Source organism: Callospermophilus lateralis, chromosome 7 (assembly GCF_048772815.1).
Source record: "Callospermophilus lateralis isolate mCalLat2 chromosome 7, mCalLat2.hap1, whole genome shotgun sequence".
NCBI lineage: Eukaryota > Metazoa > Chordata > Mammalia > Rodentia > Sciuridae > Callospermophilus > Callospermophilus lateralis.
The window spans coordinates 129,322,595-129,350,198 of NC_135311.1; the positions used below are offsets into that span (position 1 = coordinate 129,322,595).

The 27,604-nt window shown below is 53.3% G+C and overlaps 1 protein-coding gene across 2 annotated transcripts in view; it reads right to left on the reverse strand.

Moving 5' to 3' along the window:
• Alpl (alkaline phosphatase, biomineralization associated) overlaps window positions 1–27,604 on the reverse strand; it is a 54,574-nt gene that overhangs the window by 10,882 nt on the left and 16,088 nt on the right. The window contains exons 2-5 of one of the 2 annotated variants that reach the window (XM_076863267.2): window positions 27,025–27,053; window positions 4,044–4,210; window positions 431–550; window positions 69–184 (exon numbers count right to left, since the gene is read on the reverse strand). In XM_076863267.2, coding sequence (XP_076719382.2) covers window positions 69–184; window positions 431–550; window positions 4,044–4,104 — 297 coding nt within the window. In that variant the 5' untranslated portion in view covers window positions 4,105–4,210; window positions 27,025–27,053. Of the gene's footprint in view, window positions 1–68; window positions 185–430; window positions 551–4,043; window positions 4,211–27,024; window positions 27,054–27,604 lie in introns of those variants that run through there. The other variant, XM_076863268.1, reaches the window with a different exon arrangement.

The following is a 27,604-nucleotide window of genomic DNA, read 5'->3' on the forward strand; positions in this document are numbered from 1 at the left end:
CTCTTTCCTCCAAGCAGCCCAAGCAAGGGGTGGGAGGCTCGGGCCAGGGCCCCAGGGCTGGGGCTCACCTTGGAGAGGGCTACGAAGGGGAACTTGTCCATCTCGAGCTGGGTCTCCTCTCCAGGTCTGTGGTGGAGCTGACCCTTGAGGATGCGGGCGGCCGTGACCGTGGAGACACCCATCCCTGTTGTGGGGGGGGACTCAGTTTCTCGGGCTCCCGGCCTCCCCAGGCAGCTTTTAGGGGCAGTGGGCACCAGAGCAGGAGATGTCACAGGTCTCCCCTCTCCTCCTCCCCTCCCCAGACCTCTCGGGGGCTGCTGGGCAGAGCAGACTTCTTAGGTCCCCAGCCTGACCCCCTCTGCAAGCCCCCTTACCCAGAGCCCAGCCTCTTGGACACCAGCCCCTTTCCCTGCCTGGGCCCCGGCCTCACCGTCTCCCAGGAACATGATAACATTCTTGGCCACATTGGTATTGAGCTTCTGAAGCTCCAGGGCATCTTTCAGGGTCTCCTGGGCTTGTTTTCGCCAGTAATTGGGGTCTTTCTCTTTCTCTGCGCAGAGAGAGGCAGTTATTTGGTGGAGGTTGGGGAACAGCCTCCTATCCCCGGATTTACAGACACCCCAGCACCTCACTGGTGGGGACTGGAAATTCAGAATTCAGGAGGGCACGGTGCTCGCCCACCTCAGACAACCCGTGTGGTTTATAAACAGGTGCTAGAGCAATTACAAGGTAACATTTAACTGATTCAACAGAACAAACTGTTTCCAACTGCAGGAGTCCCCAGATGTGTCCAGCCATCAATTATAAACTCTGCTCAGCTTAGTCATTACGGGCAGGTTCAGCAGGAAACCCACCAGGTGACAGCACTGGACACAAGACTTGCCTTTTGTCAAATGCATCAAATTTAAAGAGATCACGCCATCAGTCCTGGTAGGACAGATCAGCAAGGAGGGCAGGCTCCGATCGCCCGTCCCCCACTCGTCACCAATAACTCCCATTTTGACAGTGCTTTAGGGTTTTGAGATAAACGAGGAATGTCTGTCTGTCTCTCTCATCTAGCAATCAATCCACAGCCTCAGCACCTGACAGACCTCAGTCTAAACCTTAGCTGTGCCAAGTACCAGCCGCATGACTGGGCAAGTGACCTCCCTGAGCCGGTTTCCTCCCCTGTCAAATGGGGCAAGTGTCTCCCCTGATCCATGCAGAGGCCTCGGGTCCCCTCCCTGGGGGTGCAGAACTTCCCACTGAACGCAGCGTTTTCTTCTACTTGGGGCCCATCCAAGCAGAAGCCTGGAGGCAGAGTCCCTCAGGGATTCTCTCTCAGTGGCACCCCCCCCCAAAAGGGGGAAAGACTGAGGTCTGAGAGGTGGAGGGTCTGGACCAAGGCCAGGGCTGGGGACATGAGGCTCCTCCCTGGCCTCTCGGGAGGGTCCTCTCCCTCGTGTGCATGGTTTCTGGGAGGCCGGCCAAGGGTTTCACACGCAGCCGCATCTGCGTGTAATCTGGAGACTCCCAGCAGAGAGAGGCAGTTACTGGTGGAGGTTGGGAGCAGCTTCCTGTCCTCCACAGCAGGAGAAGCCTACAGTACAGCACCAGGGAGGACGGGGTCACTCACGCACGGACGGACCGGCGAGGAGGTGTGGAGCTCCACTCCAGCCCTGGGCCCAGCATGCCCACGCCCCACCAGGAGTGGCCCTGCGCGGCCCCGGAGCCCAGCCCCTCTGCCTGCCGCCTCCACCAGGGAGCCCAGCTCCATCTCCTTTCTGGAAATGTCTGCCAAGTCCCCAGTCTCAGACCCTGCAGGTCAAGTCCCCCGCTGGGAATCTGGAGGCCGTGGCCTTTCCATCCCGCTGTGTGCTGGCAAGTGCTGTCCCCTGAAGTTTCTCTCTCAGGAAACGGGGGCAGTTTGGGGATTTCTGAGGGTGAAACCTGGCTGCCACGTGACCGGGCTCCAATCTCCCTCCTGCCTTCCTCTGCACATCACGGTCACAGAGCCTCTTTGGCCCCTTGGGTGGCACCAAGAAGGTGAAGAACTTGTCCCCATCCTGACCACCTGCCCCCAGCAGCCTGGCTGAGGCCGGCCTGCCCTGCACCCGTTGCCTTCTCAGCACGGGCTCCGCCACCAGCCTGCGGGTCCCCGCTGTGCTTGCTCCTGCACTGAGAGCAGAACCCGTCTGTCACCCGAGCAGCCCCGGGGCCTGTTCCCTGAAAGGGTTCAATGAGTGTCAAACTGTCTTAATCATCAGAGATCTGGCTGAAGCCAAGATGGCTTGAGACACCCGGATCCCAGAAGGCCACTGTTTCTAGAGACTCTCAAATGCCACTTGCAAAAGCCTAAGGTAGGAGGCTCCATCAGTGGAGTCCTTCTCAGTGTGTAGAATGTGGTTCTGTGATATGAGGCGTCCCCCAAAAGCTCACGTGGGAGCCAATGCAGGAGAGTTTCGAGGTGAAGTGATCAGTTTAGAGCTGAACTGATCAGCGCATCCATCCCGTCGGGGACGAACTCGGAACCCCTGAGCCCCAAGATAAACTTTTCCTCTAAAATTGTTCTTTTGGTCACTGCAGAGAGAAAGTGGACTGAAGCAGGCTCCATGCACAGGAAACTCAAAACAGCAAGAGACTACGGTGGCCGGAGGAAGCCTGCTCCTGTGACTTCTGGAGGGGGCTCTGGGGGAGGGGCCCAGAGAGTCCCACTGATGTCCTGTCCTGTGCCTGCGAATGATCTCCCAACCTGGTCTCCGGGTGTGAGTACAGGTAAAGGTTCATCACAGCGTACACTGAAGGTCTCTGCCCTCCCCGCGAGTCATACCTGGGGAAGGGAACGCAGTGCCGCTGCCCACCCGGAAGGTCAAGAGCGGAATGGGGGAGGGGGGTTTGCTACTCGCTGAAGACTTTTTCATTTGCTGCTTTTCATCCACCGACCCAACCTGCACCCAGGGGGACTGTGGGTGCTGAGAAAGACAGGACTTCCATCAGGGTGACCTTGGGTCCCCAGGGGTCCACACAGGAAGGTGAGGTCAGATGGTGTGCTGGCCTGGGAATCGCGCCGTGCTTGGGGTCTATCCTGGGCCCTGCCACTGACTGCGGGGTCAGTGCCCTCTCTGCGCCCCTGTCTATCATTTTCCTAAGAGACCGATGTTCACCTAGTGTCCACTCCCCGCTGGGCGGTGACTGTCCCACGTCATTCCCAGGGAGGGGGAACGTTGTCTCTGCTGCACAGATGGGGAAACTGAGGCTCGGGGGGCCAAGTGGGGACTTCAGCCGCGTGAAGGACAGCTGGAGAGGCCCGTCCCTCCGACGCCAGCTACAGAAACGCTGAGAAAGATAAACAGCCCCAACCAGCTCAGGCTTCAGGAAGGAAGGAGAGAGGGGCGGGAAAGCCCCAGGAGGCAGAATTTAGGAGGAAGTTCAAGACCAGGGAGGTAAGCAGCTGCCGCAGAGGAACCCCGGGATGTGGCTCAGATGCGGGTCTGACGGAAGCTGACGTAATAATAGACACATTTGGCCTCGAAACTGGAAGGGAAAGAGCCAGCCACGAGGAGGGGAAACGCCACTCCAGATCCCGCGCGTCTAAGTGGAGATTTGAATTTAGAAGTGTAAGATCTGCAAACGGAGAGACTGACATGGGAACTTGTCAGGCCCTGAAAGGATCAAGGTCAAGACCACAGGGTAGGGACCCCTCCAATGCACCTCCAACAGGAAGATAAGACCAAACAAAACTCCCATCCAAGATGAGTTCCCAAGCAAGGACTCAACCAGGAGGAAATGTGAGCAAAGCCAGGACCTGGAGGAGTCGACAGGATTCATTATATTCCAGACAAAGGGGAGGAGAGGACCTCAGTCAAAGCACAGGCTAACACAAAGGGAGGAAGAGGGGCCTGGCCACTGGAGCACGTGCAGGGGCAGAGCCGAGATTCGGGCTCTGCACACTTGTTTTCAATTCTCAAAGACCCTGGATGGTTCCATGACTCCGCCTGCCCTCACCCTACCCCCCCACCTGCACCAGGCCTTCCCGGCCTTCCACCCGTGCCCCCCGGTCCTACCTGGCACTAGGGAGTTGGTAAGGCAGGTGCTGATGGCCAGTACTAGGAATGGTGAAATCATGGCGCACCCCAAGAGCTGCTTCCTCTCTGGAGCCCAGAGATGTGGAGGACGTGGGTGGATGTGGAGGAGGACGAGAAGTGATCAACCGTTAGCTGATGTTCCGATCCTAGAAATTAGAAGGAAAAAAAAATACAAAGAATAGATGTGTTGGGCACCGCTCTGGAATTCAATTCTCCATTCAGGTGTTCGTAACTTGATTCATTCCACCAGTGTGTGCTGAGCACCTACCACAGGCCCCGTTGGGAGCCAAAGCCAGGTGGGCTCCCTCTCTCTCTGGAAATGAAATCACAAAAACAGTTGCATCAGGATAAATAGGTTCTGGGCTGCAAAGTCTCACTTCCCAGGAGACTCCCACTTTGAATCCACCCTGGCCGGGATGCAGTCTCTCTGAGTAGCGCTCCTCAGCTGTGGCCTGACCCGGGGCCTCCTGGGGGCTTGGTAAGCATCCCCGGGCTCCAGCCCAGACTCTCTGACTGGAGCCAGGCGATTTGGTGCTGCCGTTTCCTAGACCACACCCGGAGAGGCCTGTTCTGAAACACCTTTTGAGACTTTTGATGCCCTTTCCAATAGGGACCTTTGCTCCCACGGGACCCGTTTGCTACATTCTCTTCTAGAGCAGGTCATTTTTGATAAGAGACATAGAAGCCGTTAGGAGGAATTATGGGAATAGGCTGCTAGTCAGGGTAGCTATTCTGGGTGGCCACATGATATAGATAACTTGGGTTATTTTTTATTGTCTTTTCTATATTTCTTACATTTTCTTCTGTGTTGGAATGTGACATTTGTTTGTCTATTCATTCATTCATTCTTTGGTGCTAGAGGTTGAATCCAAGGCTTCATGCATATGGTAGGCAAGCCACCAAGTGACATCCCCAGCCCAGTTTCATATTTTTTTGAACAGTATTATTAATCAAAAAAAAAAAAAAAAAAAAAAAAAAGATGTGAGGAAACACACGGACCGTTGCGGTTTTTCTCTGAGTGGTGGGACTACGAATGATTATGTCCTCCTTAATTTTTTTTTTCCAAGCTGCCTGAAATGAGCATGTATTAATGGCTTAAGAATGTTTTCAAACCATGGTCATCCTGTTGGGATCACAAGGGACAACACCACTGGCAGCTGAGAAATGGACTAGCCCTGTTATGTGTGAACTTAACTGGAAGATGTGCAATTTTACATGGCAAGAGTTTCACTAGGAAATAGTTATTTCAACCAAAACCAAGATTTTAATGATTATTCCATTTGCTCTGGGAAAAGGAAATGACACAGATGCCACCGTTAGAAAGGTGTTGTGAAAGATAAGAAGTCTCTCTTGTCCCTAGAGAAAGGGGTTGTGTTTCAAACTCAATGACAAGGGTCCTGGGGCAGGACTGTGGGCAGAGGGGGCCGGAACTGAAATTAAATGGTGCACACCGAACATCTGACCGCACTTGACATTGAGGGGTGAAATTCTAGATGATTTCCACATTTTTTCTTTGACTTTAGTTGCTAAACATTCTATAGCAAATCCTACGACTAGAAGAAATATCATTAAATTGCTATAAAATGTATTAAAACATCATTATTCACCATAGTTTAAAAACCAAAAGTTCCCCCTTTTAGGAGGCCGCCAGGACTGTCACTCATCCCAACGTTGACCTCTGAACTTCAGGCCACTTTACTCACTCCGAGTACTTCTCTGCTTTCAAAACATTTCTTTCCTGGTCCATCTGGGCCTCTGCTCAGGGGACGCCCAAGGGCAGGGACTTTGCCTTTGTTTATCTCTGAGCTTGGCACAGTTAATATTTACCCCAATGGAAAGCCAGGGCGCTAAGGAGGGGAGTGGGGGGAGAGGAGTTGGGGGGAAGGGGAGAAGCATTCAAAAATCTCTCTTTTGCATGTGCAGAAAAGTTCAAGTGTTGGGGAGACTGGAGCGTGGTTGGTGGAACGTCGACAGGTACAACACTGGGGAGCCAGCAGCACCCCGCAAAGCTGAGCATCATACACGAGCCCTTTGACCCACCTCGCTCCAACAGAGCCTTGCCGCCAGCCCTCTTCAGAGCAGCTTCACAGTGCCCACGACATCAGGCTGGAACAGCATACTGGGCTCATGACCTTGGACCCCCAAGGGTGGAGACGGAATGATGGACAGCTCCGTGCAACAACATGGCTATGTTTGAGCCAGGGAAGATGACTAAGGGCACCTACAGTGTGGCTTCCGTGATCCAAAGCACAGAACCCCATGGAGGGCGTCAGAGGACAGGACAAAGCTCCCCTTCGGGGTGTGGAGGCTGACAGGAGGACGGGGGAGCTTCCCAGTGCAGCTGCACTGTTGACTGATCGGGGTGCTGGTCAGGCCAGTGGGTTCTGTTTGAAAATCCAACAGGCTGCTAGTTCACACTAGGGACACTTTCTGGGTGTGTGTTATACTTCAATAGGGTAAAAGTTACTCTTTGGAGCTGGGTGCGGTGGCGCACACCCGTGATCCCAGCAGCCTGGGAGGCGGAGGCAGCCTCAGCTCTTAGCAAGGCCCTGAGCAATTTAGCAAGACCCTGCCTCAAAATAAATTTTTTTTTTTTTTTTAAATGGCAGGAGTGGTTGCGCACCCCTGGGTTCAATCCTGGTATAAAAAAAAAAAAAAAAAAAAAAAAGTTACTCTTCGGGAGTTTATAGAAATGATCTATAAAGGACTGAGTGTGCAAACAGGCCCGCACGGCCCTCCATGGTGTGTAAGACTTTCACTATGACTCCTCACTGATGGCCCCTGCCGTGGACAGAGAACTGATGATCCCCTCTTACAGACCAAGGCTCTCAGAGGAGAAGCCACTGGCTCAAGGTTACAAATGACAAGGTGGCATTCAGAACCTTGACCACAGGCCTTCTGATTCCAGAATTAGCAATGTGGCGACCACCAGTGACCCCCCTGGACGGGGCTTCCTTTTCTTCAACTGGTGATGGGAGACTGACGCAGGAGTAGATTCTTCTTACCACCCCACAGGCAAGACCCAGGACAGCTGGGCAGCCCCAAAGCCTCTGGTGCAGTCTCTTGGTGATCAGCCGTCTCCCTGTCCCTAAACTTGGCGGTCCCCTTTGACTGCTACGGAATGCAACCTGTGGATGAGCGTGGGAGAGGTCACATCACCGCAGCGCGGTGTCTTCCCACCAGGAACACAGCTCCTCTCTCCACTGATTCTTTGACCTGATGGGCATTCTTAGTCCTCAGCAGATGGATCTGGATGTTGTTAACACGGCACCTTGGACTGCACTTTGGGGAAGCTCTCATAAGTGATATTGCTTCTGAAATTGCTCATGGCTGCTGCCTAGAAGTACCGCAGGTTCTCATGTTCTACTTTGAATCCTATGACCTTTCCAAACTTACTAATTCTAGGAATTCTGTGTGCAGGTGGGGCTTCCTTGGCATTTTCTATGTAGATAATCATGTCATTTAGCAAGTGTTTCAGTGTTTCCTTTTTTAACCTGTATCCTTTTTCCAATCTGTATTTTTTTTTTCCTTTTTATTTATTTGTTTTTGTGGCACTAGGATTCCAACCCAGGGGCACTCTGCCACTGAGCTCCATCCCCAGCCCTTTTTTTTTAGTTTTTATTTTGAGACAGGGTCTCACTCAGTTGCTAAGGCTGGCCTTGAACTTGCGATCCTCCTTCCTCCAGCCTCTGGAGTCACTGGGATTGCGGGAGTGAATGCACCATTGCCCGAGCTTCTAGTTCCTGATATTCAGGGAGAACGCCCAGCCTTTTGGCAATCGGGGGTTGGGGGGGCATCTTGAGGTGTGAGGCAGAGAAGAGTTTGTGGTGTAAAATCAGGAACTTGGCTTTGGACATCTAGAATATGAGGTGTCTCTAAGAAGTGGAGACACTGAGCAGGGGGTAGTGGTGGCCACCTGCAATCCCAGCAGTTCATGAGGCTGAGGCAGGAGGGTCACAAGTTTGAAGTCAGTCTCAGCAATTCAGTGAGGCCCTAGGAATTTAGTAAGACCCTGTCTCAAAATTTAAAAAAAAAAAAAAAATGGAGACCCTGAATGGGCAGTTGGCATTTGGAAGAGAGATCTTGGCTAGAGGCACACATTTGGGAATCATGGTCATGTGGGCAGCAGTTGTGGCCTCGTGAAACTGAAGGAGGTCATCTGGAGGGAATGGGGGCACGGAGACCTATAGGGGACAACAGCCCGTAGGAAACAGGGCACTGAAGAGCTCTCTCTCTTTTCCTTTTCCTCTCTCCTTCCCTCCCTCCCCGCCTGGTACTGGGGATGGAACCCAGGGCCTCCCTAGGCCAACGCTCCACCTCTGAGCTTCATCCACAGCCCAGGAAAGAATTTCTTTAGCCTGAAAAAGGTTTTATGCCAAAAACCTATGGAAACCGTCACGCTGTTGGGAAAACTGTGGCAGATTCTCTTCCCCCAGGGCTTGTGATTACAGGCGCTGTGTCAAGCTCTCCGTCCACGGCTGGGAAAATGCGGGAGTCCGAGCGGCCAAGGCGCCCCTACGTGGCAGCAGGATCAGCCCTGGCGGTCGGTCCCGCTTCAGCACGGAGGGCTGCGGCCACGCGACTTACAGCAAATCCAAGGACCTACTAGACGCCTCAGCACGAGGACCTCTGGGGAGCGGAGAGGACGGGGAGCAGGGATGACGATAAAGCAAGCGCGGAGCGAGGATGGGAGCTCACTCAGGGAGAACAGGGGGGCAGGGGCCGCGGGGGCCTGAGGCGCGGTGCAGCGGAGTGGCTGTCCTGTGGCCACGTGTGCCCAGCCTGCGGCTCTGGAGAGCGAGGGCCACCTGCCCCCGGCCCGTGCGCACAGCCGCGCTCTGCCAAGGCGGCTTAACCAGGCCGCGTGCGTCCAGGCCAGGGCCGCCGAGCGTGGGCCCCAGGGCTCTGCACTGGGATGGGCTTGGCCTGGACCAGGTGCCCTCTCCTCTCGGCCCAGGACCGGGAGAGGTGGTGGGGACCTGGAAGCTGAGCCTCCTGCTGGCTCCTCCTCCCAGACCCTGCGCCTCTCTGGGGGAGGCTCCAGTGGCCTCTGGCAGCCTGGGGGAGGGGCCCAGTCCGGGGCTTCAGGGGACCCGGCTGTCACCGCTCTCTGCCAAGTTCCACCAGCTGAGAAGGGGGCCTCGGTGTCGCCAGCCCCTTCGCCACCCGCCGCATCCCGCCGGGCCTTCTCTGCCAGGCCCGGCTACGTGCCCTGACTGTCTATGACAGCCCCTGACAGCCCCGAGGAGCGGCTGTTTGGCAGGACATGGGGTGGCCGAGGGGCCAGGCTGGGCCCTGGGGACTATAGTGTCTAGGCCCAGGAGCACCTGGGAGTCGGTGAGAACCAGCCTGAGTCTGCGCAGATCCAGGACCATCAGAAGACAACGGAGGACTCAACCTTGTCCCTGTGACCCGCCACACGGCATCAGAGCCCCGCCTGACAGCTCAGGGGCAGAGCAGAAGGCCAGCGACTGCGGGGAACACCCAGCTCACCCCAGGGTCAGCCTCCCGCATGGAGAGGGAGCCCCAGCCACCGCCACTCAGCCCACAGAACAACACTCAGCAGGGGGTGGAGCAGCCTGTGTCCCTACCTGAGTGGCCCGGCCAGGCGGCCCGTGAAGAAGCAGAGCAGGCCCAGGGCCAGCATGAAGAGGAGGAAGCTGAGGACGGCTGTGAGGACCACGTTCAGGGTGGGCACCAGGAAGGCCATCTGGGGGAAGGGGGCCCTCAGGAGGGACCACCCTGCACCCACTGCAACTGGTCTTGGACCCTGGCTCCAGAGCCCTGGTCAGTGGCACCGACCTGGCCTTATCCCCAGGTTAATCCTGGTGATTAGCTGGGGGGGGGGTAACCTGGGGGGTGACGGGGGCTCCCCTCCCCCACTCCAGTTCTATTCAGGGGAGGGCCCTGAGGCTTGTCATTCACCTCTGTCCACACGTCCCTCACTCCTGGGTGCCTGCTGGATACCTGGCTGTGTTCTAGGTTCCCAGGAAACATGGGGACGGCACAGACTGTCCGCCTGGAGATTACGGATGAGGTCGTGCAGATAAAGCACCTTCTACGTGCCCACTCCCAAACCGAGGCTGCGCCATGTCCAAAATAGAAGCAGCCGTACTCATTGAGCACCTACTGCATGCCCAGCTCCATTGGAGCTAGAAGCTCAGAGGCGTAGCGATGGCGTAAGGGTTCACACAGCTGCTGGCCCTGAACTGGGGGGGGGGGCACCAGGCCTGCACCAGGACAGCGGGAGGCTCTCACCATCGTGCTAATGCCCGTGGTTACCCGAGAGTCAGGGCACAGGATGGACATGAGCTGCTGCCTGCACAGAGCGCCCTTTCTGCTATCTGCCCAGTCTCTCTGGGGTCCCAGGAACATCCCACAAGTCAGGCTGGGGACCATGGTCCCTGTCCCACAGACTCAGCAACAGGCCAAGAGCTGATGCCCCTGGACACACACAGCTAGGTGCCCTGAGCCCTGGCTTCTTCCTGAAACCTCAGGAGACGACACCCAGGTCAGGGAGATGCTTCAACCCTCCTGGTGCCAAGGCAGGTCCCCTCTTCCCGACTCCACAAGGGCCGCTGAGCTCACCAAGAGAGCAGAAAGCCAGGCACCTGCCCCTGCTGACCCTGGGCCTTCCCCACAGTCCCGTCCCTAGACGCAAACTGAAGCTCACTCACCAATCCCAGCTGTGCGGGAGGAGGGAGCAGCAACCCCGGGACGGATGGGGGGACTGAGCCTTAGCAAGGAAGTCACTGGGTCCCCTCTCAGGTGGCCAGCGGGTCTGTCCAAGCCCTAGCCCCATCATGTCCTGACTGTGTGACAGAGGGTCAGCCCCTGCACCCCCGAAGCTGTTTCCCAATCTGCCTGACACCGGTCTTCCATTCAAGGGAGCACCAAGATGTGCCAGGTGCTCTGGACACGCACACTAACATAATCCTCATCAGCAACCTAGCGAGACCAAGCTGTCCCCACACAGGTTCAGGAACCAAGGCCCCAGTGGCCGCGGGGCAGATGGTCCTGGGTCACAGATGCTGAGCCAGGCCTTCACAGCCCCCACACAGGACCCGCCCAGAGTCACACCTGCATCAGGCTCATCCAGGGACCTTCACTGACTCATTCAGCTCCTGGGACACCTTCAAAGGCAGCCTCATAAGGTGATGAGACCCCTGGAGGACCACCTTGCGCCCCCAGCCTGGGCCTGGCATGTCTCACGGGGGCCCTTGGGGAGCCCCATCCAGAGCTGGAGATCCAGACTACCTGGGCTTGGAGGGGCCGCTGGGTGATTTCCCAAAAGCACCAGGTTGCAAAAATCACAGGGTGTTTGTGAGAAAAGTCCTGTCCCCAGTGGTTCCAGGGACAGGATGGTGACTGATGAGTACATGAGCAGATTTCCTGGGGATGGAAGTGTTCTTTGTAACGACCTGAGGTACTTTGGGAGGGGCTGTGCCTCCCTGCTCCTCCGTCCTGCAGACAGGGAGACACACAGGGGCCAGTGGAGCCTGGTCCCTGGGGCTTTACTTGTTTCTTCCTGGCTCCTCGCAGAGCTGAGGATGGAGAGAGGCTCCTCCAGGGAGCGGAGGGATGGGGTAGGGCTGGGCCGGGCTGCTGCAGCAGACTTGCAGATGGCTGGAGCAGCTGCCTGGGCCAGAGCCCGCTGAAGACCAGCCCAGAGAAGTCTCAGCTGCAGGGTCACCGGGAGCGGTGTGGAATCTGCCTGTCTACCAAGCCAGCATCTGTGGCACTTGCTGGCCGGACTTTATTCATTTACTGGTGGAAGTTATTTATGGCTGCCACTAAGCAGCCTCTGGGTGAAGGGGCGGGAAAGGAATGTGTGCTGGTCAGAGTGGGCTGTAGGTCAGATCCAAGGAGGGACTTCCCCAGAGGGCGGGGAGCCAGGAGTGGGGGATGGAGCAAGGCTCAGACCTCTGGCCGCCGACAGCACCCCAGCCCAGCAGGAAACAGGTATGGGAGGGCCCAGAAGTGTGGGTGCCAAGCTGCTAAGTCCCCAGCCTCGACACCCAGTGTGCTATGCTCCCCAGACTGAGGGGATCCCTGCCACCCATCTGATGTCCCCTCCAGTCCAGCCCTGAGCCCCCAGAACCTGGGCCCTAAACCTTGGTGGCTCTCGTCAGAGCCTTAGACAGCAGATGGCCGCTGCCCCACCAGGCGTGAGCTCCAGAGAGCAGGCAGCACCTGGGGGGGACTGTGGTAGGTGGCAGGACGGCCCCACAGGGAGGGTGGCTGAAGCCGCAGCTCAGCACCAAGAGTGGGCGCTGGACCAGGTGGCCCGGGCATAGGTCTTGCCTCTGCCCTGTCCAGCCGGGCACTCAGGGCAGGGCCTCGCCTGGGGCCTCGCGGGGGTGGGAGCTGCTGGAGGGACAGAGTGACTGGGACAGGCAGGTGGGAGCGAGCGCTGGCCAGTAACTCCGACGGGGGGAGGGGACACGTGAAAGGGGCAGCCCAGGAACAGGTGAGGGCCGGGGCCAGGAACAGAGGGACCCGTCTGCCTGCTTGGCCGGGCACGCCCCGGGTTCCCACGCCCCTGCTCCTCGGGGCCCAGGGCTTCGAGATTCTAGAACCCAGAGCCCAGCGCTGCCGGGCACCTGCAGGTGGTTGACAGAGGCCGACTCCTCCAGGGGCTGAGTCCTGGGGGGACCAGACCCACCCCCGCCCCCACGAACAAGGACGGGAGGACACTCCCCACCCCACCCAAGCAGCAGGAAGCCCTTGGCCCCTGAGGGTGCAGCGGGCCCCTTGACAGAGGCACAGGGCAGAGGCGGCGGAGGCGGCCTTCTGGAGGCCCCTGTGCAGAGGCTGAGAGGGCGCAGACCGGGTCCGGGGATAGGTGGGCGGACGGCAGGCGGAGGTGGCCTGGGCCAGCCCCAGGATCTGCCCTAGGCCTCGGCAGAGCTGTCGCAGGCCCAGGGCCTGGGTTCCAGAGCCAAAGCTGGCCTGAGGCTCCCTGGGGCACGGTGACAGTCCCAATGCCACATGCGGCTCTGTGGGCAGAGGACTGAGCCAGGCCGAGTTCAGCTGTGGGAGGAGCAGCAGCAGGAGCGAGGGGTGCAGGGCCAGGGACACCATGCCTGAGGCCTGGGACGGTGGCTCTGTGGGCACATGGGCTTCTGCCAACCCACGGTCGGAACATGTTCTGTCCCAGGCTACCGTGCTCCGCGCCAAGCCTGGAAGCTGAGCAGGGAAGGGGTGGGGGATGGGGGTGGCACATGTGCTCTGTGTCTCTGAGATGGTCACCAGCCCCCAGGCCTGGCACCCCACTTAGGCCTCTGGGAACCAGGAGGAGTCCCTGTTCCATCCTTGTCCTCATAACATCAAGAAAAGAAAGGCACAGAGAGGGTGCATAACCTCCCCAGAGTCACACAGCACATCAAAGGCAGGGATAGGTCTCCCCACTAACCAGCTAAGGATTTGGGGACCACAAGGCAATCAGTGAGGCATATCGTAGACACCAGTGTTTCGAAATTCTAGACACTAATGATTTGTGTCAATTAAAGAACATTTCAAACAGTATTCTAGAAAAATCCTTGTTTTACATAATTTGTCATCATGTTGCTTATAAGAACAGCAAACCTTTTCATAGCCCATACCATGTTCCAGGCATTGTTCAAAATGTTGCACCTGTATTAACTCATTTAATCCCCCAAACAACCTGCAAGGTAAACACTATTCTTATCTCTCTTATACAGACAGTAAAACAAAAGCACAGAGAGGTCAAGGAGCTCACCCAACTAAGAGAACAAACCCGATTCAGCTTGACTGTGATGTTTCTGACTCTCAGACAAGACCAGGTGGGCACCACCAGCTGCACCACGTCACATGTACATGGCACCCACACCACACCTCTGTGGGTGACTGGACTGAACAGCGGCCACAGGACTGCCCAGTACACTCTGCCCAGAGGCTCTTCACCATATCAGCCTCACAGGCCCCTGGGGAGGGTTTCCCTCTATGGAGGTGACTTGCCCAAGGTCACACAGCAGGAGTGGCCCACAGAGTTAGGCCTCTGCAGGGGGACTGGCCTGAGCCTGGTGGGGGAGGGGCTGGCTGGAGACTTGGCTCCGTCCCTGGCCAGGCAGGGTGACCCCGGACACGCCCCCACCTCTCCCACAGTCCCCTACTCCAGTTTCCCCAGGAGACCAGGGCCAGTGACGGTGACGTCCCACCCAGGGCACCCACCTCAGCAGAGCTTCCGTGGCTCACTGGCTGTGTGTCCTTGAGCACCTCATCTCGCCTTCCTGGGCCTCAGTGTTCAACGGGGACACTCATGACGAGTGCCTGTCCTCACGATAACCCCCTACAGCACAGGCTATCCTGGCTTCCAATGCAGAGAGAAGTTAAGTAACTTGGCCAGGGTCACACAGCAATCAACAGGAAGGGGAGAAGCTCTTGACAGGCACCTGCCATGTGCCGGGCTCTTCTCCCTCAGTCTTCTGAGAACCCAGGAAGGTTGGGATCTGCAGCTCCAGGTCAGAAGAGAAAACCAGGGCCCAGAAAGGGAGGAGGTTCAGGGTCAGGCCCAGCAGTGTGGGAGGGCTGGGACCAAGGCCAGGCCTGCGAGCGGTGTGCGTGCCACCCCCACCCCGGTCCTCTGCCAGGACAACCTCGGGCCCCGGGGAGACCTCGCGCCTCCCCAGGCACAGGAAGCCCACGTCAGCAAGGCTGTGACCTGTGTCCGGGTGGGGGACCGCAGCCAGAGGACACCGTGCGGCTGTGGCCCTATGAGGGTCCCCATGTCACGTGATTGCTGCCTCCTGGGACCCCTCCCATCGGACAGAGGGCTCCCCCCTGCAGGGAAGCTGGGGTCTCCTGGAGTCCCTCCCCCCAGACCAGTGGGGCTGCCCAGGGTCCTGGGGGGATCCATGAGTGAAGCAGGGGGGACCGACTCCATGGGGCCTCCACGGCCAGCTCCCGACAAGATGTCCTCGCCAGCCGTCCCCCGCTGTCCTGACAGCGACCACCAGAGGAGGAAGAGCTGATTTGGGGGCTCGTGGTTTCGGAGGTCTCAGTCCATAGATGGCCGGCTCCATTCCCCAGGGCTGAAGGGGAGGCGGAACATCCCGGGGAAGAGTGTGGTGGAGGGGAGGGCTCAGGGGATGAGCAGGAAGCAGAGAGTCGCTCACCAGACACAAAAGATAGGCCCCAAAGGCGCACCGTGAGGCCACCGCCTCCAGCCACACCCACCTGCCTTGTGACCCCCGGCTGATCCCACCAGGCTCTCATGACCCAGTCATTTCCCCCGGGACCTCCTCACATTTTCTCACCCACGAGCTCTTGGGGGACACCTCACATCTAAATGATGATGTCCCCTCTCTGGCCCCCAGAAGCTCACGTCCATCTCACAGTGCACAACACACCGAGGCCCCTTCCACGGGTCCCCGTGGTCTCAGCAGTTCCGAGATGCCCCAAAGCCCCAGTCCACAGCCTCCTCTGTGGTCCCCAAGGCCGACCCACATCGTGGGCTCCTGTAAAAATCAAAAGCCATTTACAAGTATCCGCTCTGTAAAGGCTCAGGAGGAACATTCCCATTCTGAAAAACAGGGACACGGAAAGAAGGGATGGGACCAAAGCAAGACCCAAACCGGCTGGGCAAACAAGTCCTCTGTTCCGTGTCCGGCTCCCGGGGCACGTGGCATCAGGATGTTCTCTCCAAAGGGCTGTGTGGCTCCGCCCCTGTGGCCTTGCTGGTTGCGGCCCACGCGGCCTCTCTCTTGGTTTGTCTCCGATGGGTTCCTGCAGCGTTCTTAGGACAACGGTCCACGTTACTGGCACTTCTCAATCTCGGGGTCTCCGCTGCAGCTTCAGTTTCCTCCTCACATCTCCATGTGTCACTCTCTCAGCAGAACCCCTGGGGCCCAGGGACCCAGGTCCCCAGGGACCCTGACCTTGGCATACTCTGCCTGGCCTCCCAGGCCTTCCTTTGAAATCTCGGTGGAAACCTCCATGTCCCCCGAACTCCAGTGTCCTGCATTCCTGCAGAATCAGCACCATGTGGTTGACACCAAGGTCTGCCACCATCTCGAGCAGTTGCCAAGCCTCCAAGGGCCACAGCTTCAGCAGCCTCTAAGTGCCTGGGTGGCTGAGATGGCGAAACCACTTCCTAGGCCACCCAGTGTATGGAGGGGACCCCACTGGTCTCAAGAAAATTTTCATTTTTACAACCTTGATCCGGAGCTGGGTGTGGTCTTGCCAACTCCTGCGATGCCCTCTTATTATCTCTGGGCAAAGTCTTTAGCGTTTCTTTAGATGTCTTTAACAACTGCAGCTTTCTTAGTTCCAGTTTTACTCCAACCTTTCAAGTTCAAGTTTTTCAAATATTTCTACTCTGCTTTTTGCTCCTGAACATCACAATTTAAACTTGGCTAAAAAGCCTCCAGCAATACCTATGCCACTGCCTGAATACTATGCTGCTTAGATATTTCTTCTGCCAGATTAAGAAGTCCATCACTTTTAAAATCAACCTCACAGAAAGTCTCAGCACTCGGGAAAAATACAGGCAACTTCTCAGCCAGAACATAACATGAATGGCCTCAAGTCCAGTTACCAATAGTGTCCTCCTTTTCCTCTGAAACCTCATGAGCCCAGTCTTTACTGTCCACAGTCCTTTTGGCATTCTGGTCTTCTAAGCTCCCACCAGAAACACCCATTAAGCTCCACTTAACAACAGTCTCAGGCTTTTCCAGCTCATATCACTCCACTTTCCAAAGCTTCTCCCACAGATTCCAAAAAGCTCCAAAATATTCTGAACCACATGGTCAGGTTAGTCACAGCAACAACCCCACTCCCGGTACCAATTTCCATTTTAGTCAGCTTACTTGCTGCTTTGACTAAAAGACCTGACAAGAACAATTAGAGGAGGAAAAGTTTATTTGTAGGGGCTCATAGTTTCAGAAGTCTCAGTCCATAGACAGCCAGTTCCATTCTTTGGGGCTTGAGGTGAGGCAGAATGTCATGGTAGAAGAGTGTGGTGGAGTAAAGGGCTCAGGTCATGATGATCAGAAAGCAAAGAGAGAGCTTCCACTGGCCAGATACAAAATATATACCCCTGTGGGGGGCCCCCTGCCCGTGGGGGGGCCTCTCTCAGCCTTGAGTAAGGGGGTGTTTGGTCTGGCACCTGCACTCCACTCACTGTGAGAAGCAAGTGGCTTCCACCTTTGCTCTGCAAAGAAGTTTGCCCTAGCCCCAGACTTGGGCGTTACCCAATGGGATTGGACAACCCCCGTGTTTTGAAACCCTATCTCCTGCCTTATTTGGTGAACACTCCATCAAAGCTCTTTTGTGTGTCCCCCCTACAAAATAAACAGATTCTGGGTGCACACTCTCTTTCCAGTGCTGTCCAGCGTGCAAGCTGACCCTTAAGGTTGCAGAGCCGTCCCACCCTTGATTTGAGAAACTCACGTCCGTGTGTTGCGTGATTTCTTACCGGTTTCTTAGCTTAATACTGCAGCCAGTTCTTTTGAACCCAGCTCATCTCGTTAGTGTGGGTAGCTGGCGAGATTCCTCAAAGGTATGCCTCCAATGCCCACCTCCTCTAGCCACACCCTACCTGCCCTCAGCTGCCATCAGGGGATTGGGTTAAGGATTGGGTTAAGGCTCTCATAACCTGATCATTTCACCTCTGAATGTTCTCATATTGTCACCCACATGAACTTGGGTGGTCACCTCACATGTAACCCATAACACAGGGAAGGAACTCAGCAAACTTTGAAGTTTGATGCTCTCCCCCGCTTCCCCTCTGAGGCCTGCCGGATATCTGCTATCATTTTGGGCCACTCAAAATCCATTTCCTTTCCTAGCAATACCACAATGTTCCTGAGAAGCGGCCCTTCCCTCTTTGGCCTGGTTTGTGTGGGATTATTTCCGCCCCTACATGCAGGTGGGCCCTGACTGGCACAGCTGGAAGACACTTCTCCACCTGGATGGCTGTGTCATGAGAGTTTTCAGAAGGCACAATAGAGAGATGCAGAGTCTGTTTTTCATGATATTACTTGGGTTCCTGGATGCAGCCATGCCTGAAGCTCACATCTGAACATTCTGGTAACAATTAATTCCCTTTACTGTTTGCCTTGGCTTTTCTGTTACTAGGAACATAGTCTCTGAGCTCAGAGGTCAGTTCCGCTAGGTTTTCTAAGCCCTTTACATTGTAAATCACCACACGAAGTCATTCATACTCAGTCAACTGTTTCTACCAAAGGAAAACTCTGGCAAACAAACCAAAGGTGGGTTGAGAAGGTTCCAGTATGTGATAAAAGAAGATTGCAGCTCAATACCAGCACTTTTCTACTTGGCATTTATAGAATTATAGGGGAATCCTGGGTGAAGTTTGCCACTGTGGAGATCCCAGGGTGGGATTTGCCTAGCAGCTCTGCTCCATGAGCAGGTCCTGGCCCCTCCTTCCATTAGGTGGTCACTGGTCTAGACTCATGACATTGTGCCAACAGTCCTCTGTGTCTCCTGTGTGCCTGGTCCCATGCTGGGGGCTGCAGGTCCCAGCTCTGCCTTCGAGGCTGTGTATACTCTTGCTTTAGAGGAAACGGAGGGGCAGCGAGGTGAGGTGACTTGGCAAGGTCCCTCTGCTCAGCCCGCGGGCAGGGCCAGGCCAGGCACAGGATCTGCTGGCTCCGCGCCCGGCTCTTTCTCTCCTAGCCATTGTGGTGGCTGCGATGGGGCTGGACTGTCATTTGTTGAGACAGTTTGTTCCACACAGGAGCAGGGGGTGGGGTTGGATCCAAAAGGTAAGGGAAAAGGGGAAGCCTCTGTCTTAGTGTCGCATCTGTGTCACCAAAGACCCGATGAGAACAAAGCAGAGGAGAAGGTCATTTGGGGCTCGCGGTTCTGGGTGTCAGTCCGCAGACGGCCAGCTCCGATGCTGTGGGCCTGAGATGACCCTCACGGAGGGGGGTCTGGCAGAGGGAAGCAACTCAGGACGTGGCAACCAGGAAGTGGAGTGGGCTGTGCTCACCAGGGACCAAACACGGGCCCAAAGTCACGCCCCGTGACCCTCCTCCTCCAGCCACACCCCACCTGCCTGGAACTGCACTTGATCCTTGCGGGTGGATTAACCCAGGGACTGGTTTAGGGCTCTCAGAACCAATCATGACATCTCTGGAATTCTTCACTGTCTCACCCACGGGCACTCGAGAGACACCAACATCTAAACCAGAACAGCCACATGGTACGGGCTCTGCGGCCCCAGGGTCCTGCCTCCTTGAGAAAACCCCAGGCCCGTCTGCTTCTGCTCTCCACAGGCCTTGCTGCCACCGCAGTGGCCACAGAGGAAGCCCAGCACCCCCTGAAAACAGGGCCCCGGTGCCCTCCTGGGTGGCCTTTCTCACCTCAAGTTGACCAGGCTGGTCTCTCTCGGGCCTCTGTCCTGCGTCTCTTGGCTATACAGATGGCACTGGTCAGCACCCCTTAGGCCCCGGGAACTTCCTGAGACGTCATCCAACCAATGATCTTGGACTGCTGTTTACTGAGCAGCTACTGTATGTCAGGGGCCGTTCTAGGCGCTAAACAAAACAGCCGAGTCCCTGCTGATGGGGTGAACAAACAAGGAGATAAGCCAGATCCAGGGGACACCAGGCGGCAGCAGGTACCAGGGAGAGAGACGGCAGGGAGGAGGGGGACAGAGGCATTTGCAGTTTTAGAGAAGTCCAAGAGCGAACGTCTCTCCAAAGAATAATCTCATTGTTGCCTTCGCAGTATCCCAGGCAGCTAAGAGCCAGATGTCTAAATCCCGGAGAAGGAAACTGAGGCTTCGGGGTTCACTCTCAAGTCCCTGCGTGTCCATTGAGCCAGCCGTGCCCCTGGGATCCTTGCCCAGGGCTGCCTGGCCACCCGGTGCCCTCCCCCGACTTGTCCCAGCGGTAGCAGCAGCCCCTTTACAGATGAGGAAACTGAGGCTCCAAGAGGTGAAGGCCAGGCCCCAACGTGGCGGGGGAGGGGGGCTGGACCTCGAGCTGCCTGGTGGCGAGGCCCACCCTCGAGACCCCAGGCTTAAGCCCTGGACTCGTGCAGTCTCTGCTGGCTGGTGCCTCCAGGCATCCTCCTCCCTGTCCCTGGACCCCTTTAGCTCTCCATTCCAGGTCCCCTGAGTCCCAAATTGTCCCACACACCCTGGATCTGTCCCCTCATTCCACTGTGTCCCATCACTGAATCCCTGTTTGCATGAGACCTACAAAAGCCACCTTGCACGAGGCCAAGGGTAGACAGCTGTTCCAGCTGGAACACACCCAGGTGGGGGCTTCTCTGGGCTCTCCTGTCTGCAGCCCTGTGAGTCCCCAGGTCCCTGTCTAATCTCCCAACACTGCAGCCTGGTGGAAGGCAGCCTTGGAGGAGGGGGACCTGGGGTGACAACCTGGCCCTGTAGCTTTGAAAGTGACTTTGTCTGGAGCTTCAGGTTCCTTATCTGCACATCAGGGTGAGTCATCCCACCTTGCAGATCAGTTGAGAGAAGCAGGTAAAAGATACAATTTGACAGGATGTATCTAGAGAGCACTTAGTGTCAGAATTTGCTGGGCTGCGAGGTGCATTGGCTGGCTCCCTAGTCCCAGGCACACTCCTCCAATACCCAACTGAGGCAAGAGAAGTACAAAGTCAAGGCCATCAAGGACCTGTCTCCAGATGAAAAATAAAAAGGACCAGGAAGTTGCTCCATAGTGGAGCACCTAGTAGGGGGGGGGGGAGGAATTCATTGCACTGAATGGAGAAGACTGTGTTCTCACTGGGACAGCACCACTGCAGTCCCTGAAGGTACTTAGTACCATTCTCATTTAGCAAGAAAAAAAAAAAAAAAAGCACAAAGAGGTTAAATGACTTGTCTAAGGTCACACAGCAGCGGTGCAGCAGAGCTGGATCACGAATTCAAAACTGTGCAATTCCAAAGTTCCAATTCTTGACCATTCTGCCGGGGGAAGTCAGTGGAAGTTTGGGAGTTGAAATAACTGCTCAGCGACATGCAGCAGCAAGAGCTGACCCAGGAGGGGTGCAGGGCAGCCCCATTCCTGAGCCTGCGCTTGGAACCGTGGCACCAGCTCATCAAGTTGAAGGAGACTCTGGGGATAATCTAGCCCAGTGTTCTCATCACCACCCCACCCCCACTCCAGGAGGAACCTGGGCCAGGGAGGTCACATGACCTGGCCCCAGTCACACAGCAGGTTAGCTGGAGAATCAGGACAAGCATGGGGGGAAGGGTTCTGACTCCAGAGCCCTACCCCACCACTGAGTGTCACCTTGGCCTCAAGGTGCCATCAGAGAAGGAGACTTCCGAATGTGCTGGAAGTTTCTCAGCAGAAGTGAAGGGAAGGCACAGTGAGAAGAGCCCATGTGAAGACCCAGAGGTTCTTTTGGAGAAAGATTGTCACCCCAGGTCCCCCTCCTCCAAGGCTGCCTTCCACCAGGCTGCAGTGTTGGGAGATTAGACAGGGCCTGGGGACTCGCAGGGCTGCAGACAGGAACAGGCAGGGTCTGGGGAAGGCTGGCTCTATCACCGCCCATTTCCACGCACTTCTTCTCTCTGAAACACTCTCATCCTGCTCTCTGATGTGCGCGTCTTTCTCTAGCATGCTCCTGGTGTTCACTTAACATTCTAGGTTTGGGCCGGAGGTGTCACCCTGTGGCAGGGCTCTTGCCCACCAAGATCAAGGCCCTGAGTTCCATCCCCAACACCACAAAATGATTAAGTAGTTCGTTACAGTGAAGGTCCAGGTGACCTGCTCTAGAACTGCTGGCTACAGAGCATGCTAATCCAGCTGCTCGGCTGGCCGTGGGGTGGGGCGGGCACACCTTGCTCTGAAAACCAGTGAGGAAGTCGGTGGCTTCCACACCCTTCCTCCCAAGTCAACCCCAGAGTGACCCTCCAGCACAATGCCACCAGACGCTCCCTGGCAGACGGAGGGGCTTTCAGATGGTGTTTGTAGGGAGAAAAGGCAGGTGTGCTTCTAGGGTGGTGGAGAACAGATAGATGCACAAAAGGAAAAAAAAAAGATTCGCATATAAATGTTCACAGGTGTTTTGCTTGTAATACTCCAAACTGGAAAGTTTAAGTGTCCCCGAGAGATAATGGAACACTGAGCTGTGGAACAGGATTCGGCCATACAGAGGCTTGGGCTACCGATGCGACAAGCCGAGGTGGCATTCAGAGACTTGGAAACTCAGACACATGGGAAGCTGCGCAGAGGACAGAGCTGGTCCTAGAGCATGTGCTTAGCTTGTGCAAGCGAGGCCTGCTCCCTAGGACAGAGTTTTAAAAAAGAAACATGATGAATGGAAGAATCTGGGCCCCAAGAGTGCTGCCTCATGACGCCATTCAGATGAAACTCCAGAGGTCAGTCGGGTCCCTGGCCAGAGGAAGCCACACGGTGGTCGCCATCAGGAGGCAGAACTGACTGAGGGAGGCACGAGGGAGCTCGCTGGAGGTGGAAATGATCTTTGGAATCTCGTTTCGTTGCGGTCTCCTCATCTTTCTGCGGAACGGCGATCCCCGCCTTGGCTCCTCTCCGCTGCGCAGCGACCTCCCTCACTGCAGGCCCGGGGTCTCCTCTGTGCCCCTTTCCCCAGCTCCCCTGGAGGGTCGGGTTCTTCCCCGGTTCAATTCTGTTTATTAAGATCTCTCGACCCTTATTCATGATCAAGGGCTCAGGAGATCAGCCCTCTCCCTGGGCATGAAAACCCCGCGCGAGACCAGGACTAGAGCCCCGCGTCCAGGGCGAAGTCAGGGAAAGAGCGCGCGAGCCCGGGGAGACAGACTGCCCACCTCGCACGGCAGAGGAGGGGACCAGCGGGGAAAGGTCCCCACGAGGAACCAGGAAGAGAAAGGCGCAACCGCAAACTCAGACTTCAGGTGTCTGAGGTCCGGAAGGCCAGCGCCCAGCCTGGACGGGAGAGAGTCCGAGCAGAGAGTCGCTCCAGGGGCCAAGAGATGTGCAGAAGACCTACAGCAGGAGAAGGACAGTGGACACCAAGAGAGTAAGCAGCAGAAGTCACCAGGACAGTGAAGTCATATTTAGCAAAGAAACTTAAGAGGGAAAAATTTTAATAAAGTTAGTTTAGTGAAAAATTTTTAGTATAATTTTTGACACCAGTATAAAAGTGAATTCTGCAAATAGTGATATGGGTGTGTGCCGCAGTCTGGAATCCAAATCAGCTGCTGTTCTCCCTGTGGAAACACATAAACAGACCCCCGATTCCAGAGCACTGAGGAGCACTGGAGGAACCCAGCAACCCCATCAGGGTAGTGCCCAGGACACATTGTCCATCAGATCCCTCATCAGACAAACCAGAGGGAGCGGAGCGCAGGGTTGGACATCTGCGCCTCCGCCAGATCAGTACTAATTCCAGAGATGGGAGTTCAAATCATTCCCACAGGGGTGAAAGGACCTCTTCCCAAAGGAACAGTAGGTTTATTATTGGGACACAGCTCTTCTACTCTAAAAGGACTTATGATAAGTCCTGGGGTAATTGATCCTGATTATGAAGGTGAAATAAAAATTATAGCCAGTTCTCCAAATGGTATATCAGTAATTTCACCAGGAGATAGAATAGCACAGTTACTAATAATACCAAGCCTACATGATAAATTTTCCAGTCGTGCTATGGAAAGAGGTTCCAAGGGATTAGGCTCCACAGGTGTAGATTGGGCTATGCTGTCTTTAAATTTAGATTCTCGCCCCATGCTAAAACTAAATATTCAAGGACATGAATTTAATGGGCTACTGGATACAGGTGCAGACCTTAGCATCATCTCTCATCAAGAATGGCCAAAACATTGGCCATTACAACAAGCCACTCAAACGCTTCGAGGCCTAGGAGTGGTGACTAATCCCCATAGAAGTGCAATGGTATTAGATTGGAAGGATCCTGAAGGATGTGAAGGAACTATACAGCCATATGTATTGGATCATCTTCCTATAAATTTATGGGGACGAGATGTCCTAGATCAATTAGGTTTGACATTAACAAATAACATCAACCAAAATGCACCCACTATTATGACTAGACAAGGTTTTAGGAAAGGAAAAAGATTAGGAAAACAAGAACAAGGTATAGCAGCACCAATACAAATAGATCAAGGAACAGACAGACATGGGTTGGATTTTCAGAAAGGGCCACTGAGACAATAAAAATTACTTGGAAATCAGAAAGACCATTATGGGTTCCTCAGTGGCCCCTGACTAAAGAAAAGATACTAGCAACCCATGACCTGGTCAAACAACAATTAGCGGAAGGACATATACAGCCTTCTGCATCTCCCCATAATACTCCCATTTTTGTCATCAAAAAGAAATCTGGTAAATGAAGATTATTGCAAGATTTAAGAGCCATTAATAATGAGATGGTTATTATGGGACCTGCTCAATCGGGGATTCCTCAATTGTCTGCTTTGCCAAAAACTTGGTATGTTTTAGTTATAGATATTAAAGATTGTTTTTTTTCAATTCCAATTCATCCTGAGGATAGTCCACGTTTTGCATTTACTATCCCTGCACTGAATCATGAAGGTCCTGATCAGAGATATGAATGGAAAGTACTCCCTCAAGGGATGGCTAACAGCCCAACTATGTGTCAAATTTATGTTAACAAAGCAATCCAGCCACTTAGAAATCAAAATCCTGAACTACAAATATTTCACTATATGGATGATGTATTATTAGCACACAAAGCTAAAAACACATTGCTAGACTGTTATGCCACACTTACAAACTTATTAAAAAATTATAATCTAGAGATAGCAATAGATAAAGTACAATTAAATTTTCCAATTAATTATTTAGGAGTTCTATTATCCTCAACCATGGTCCGTGCACCAAAAATTCAAATACGAGTAGATCAACTCAAATCACTTAAAGACTTTCAAAAGTTATTAGGAGACATAAATTGGATAAGGCCTTATCTAGGCATACCAACAGGAGAGTTGGGACCTTTATTTGATATCCTAAAAGGTCCATCAGATCCAAATTCACCCCAAATGTTAACGCCTGAAGCAAGAAAGGCATTAAAAATTATTGAAACATATATGGAAAATATGCATTTGGATAGAATTGACATAAGTTTGCTGGGGCCCCTTCGGCTGTGGCTCTCAACAGGTGTGTTTGAAGGAAGAAAGAATTTGGGGGCTCTGGTTTTGTCTTTAGAACCCTACAAGGGGTCCGCAAGGGGCATTGCTGGCCAGGTCCTGAGTGGTAACGATTTATGTGGGGGCAGGTGGGCAAAGCATGTTCCCTCCATATTGCAGAATAAAGCCCTGCTTCCTGGGGGGCGGGGATCTTGTTTCAGAGTCATAGCTACAAGGTTACTGACTTTAGTCAAAATGCATTGAATTGGACACGTCAGATCTGGGTATTTTACTGTGCAAAATTACATCTCAACCAAAACCAGAAAGAACGAGACTAGTGTAAGCGCCAACTCTGAGAAACCTAGGTGGCCCCTGGAGCTGTTTGAGGACTAGTGAAGGTGACCTTAGGACTAAAGAAGGATGCGACATCTTGGTCTGAGCAGGAACAAAATATACCAGGCAGGACAAATAAGTAGATAAATAAAAACCACTTAGACATAGTCTAGTGACCACCAAAAGACAACGTTCTAAGAGTCTAGAACAAAACTCGTCACTTACAAAAGGAATAAGTATCAGATTGAATTGACCAAAATTCCTAAGGGAAAACAATTTTGAAGTGAGAATTTTATAGCCAGCTAAACTGTCATCCAAACGGTGAAAGACAGTAAAAGTCGCATCATGCAAGGGCTCAGGTTTGCACAAAACTACAACTACGTCCCCAAACACACAAACTTTTAAAAATAGGAACTACTGAAGTATATAGCAACGATTGAACTGTATAGCAACAAAATCCACAGCTGGTACTAAAGATATCTGCAGACCGAGTGAAGTTTAGTTTAGGCTTTGTTTTGTTTTTTCAAACAAGTTTTGGGCCTGAATAATAAACATGAGCACATATTTTCCTAACCCTGATTTCTGTGCTTCTCCCCAGAAGTGGAGAGGATAGCTCAAAGAATAAGGAGAACAAATGCTGGACCTTCCTTTAATAACTCAGAACTAAAACAACTGAACAAATCTGCTGTGGGGCTTGAGAGCACAGTAGGGAAGGGAGGAGGGGCTCCAACAGTAGGAGAAAATATATATTTTATAGGGAAAAGTCACACTTTTATGAAAGTAATACAACCTCAAATTGAAACCAAAAAAGCAGGAGAAATTGAAATAGAAATGTACATAAACACATATTCTTTACAGGAACACTCAAACATTTTAAATATGAAGCACACACCAGGCAGTAAAGCGAGCCGCATATTTCAAATAATAGGTTTCCATATATCCACATTCTGTGACCAGAGCCATAGAAGTTTTACAAAGGGCAAATAACTACACATATTCTTAGAAATGATAAACACCCTAAGTAACTTAGGGATCAAAGAGAAGTCATAGTAGAAATTTTAAATTGCTTAGAACTGAATGATAATAAAAACACTACATATCAAAAATTGTGTAAGACTGCAAAGAAACGCTAAAGGTCAATGAGGTAAGTGTCCAGCTTAGGAAGTTAGGCGGGATCCCCTGGAGGACCAAAGAAAGTAGCAGATTATAAAGAGCAGAAATCAAAAAGCAGACTGAAAAATGATTTAATCGAGAAGATCAAAGCCACAAGTTGGTATCTTTAAAAAGGTCAATAGGGCTGGGGCTGGGGCTCAGTGGTAGAGTGCTCATTTAGCATGTGCCAGGCCCTGGGTTCGATCCTCAGCACCACATAAAAATAAATAAATTAAATAAAGGTATAAAATTTATGTAAAAAGGTCAATAAATCTGTGGCAATATTAAAAGTGACAGAGGAGACACATTATTATCGAAAATAGGAATATCATGAGAAAATGCAATAAACAACCTTATGCTAATAAAGTATAAAGATTAAATGAATACATTTCTAAAAATATAACTTACCAAAACTGATTCAAGAAGACATAAAGAACCTGAATAAAGAGATTGAAACAGTAGTTACAAAATCTTTCCACAAAGAAAACGGGCTAAAGTGATTTTACAAGGAAATTCTATCAAACTTCAAGAAACACATTATCTCAGTTTTATCCACACTTTTGCAAAGGACAATATACAAAAAAAAAAAATATATATATTACCATCTAATTCTTTGAGGCCATTATAGTTGGGATCCCAAAGCCAGAAGAGTACAAACTGATGTAACCATTCTGGACAAAATGTCATCAGAACACACCAAATAAGTGCAGATGATAGGAATGCACAGGGTGCATTACATAATTACATAATTACATAATAGAAAGTCTATTATGTAATTAACCACACTAACAGATTAAGACAGAAAAATGAAACACCTCGAGATGCTTTTTAAAAGCACGTGATATATTTACATACAAATTTTTAATTTTTTTAAAAAAGCTCTCATTAGGTTATGAATAAAAGAGAGCTTCCTTAACCTGGAAAGTCTCCACCATATCCTAAAGGGGGAAACGTTAGGATATTTCCTCTAAAATGAAATAAGGCAAAA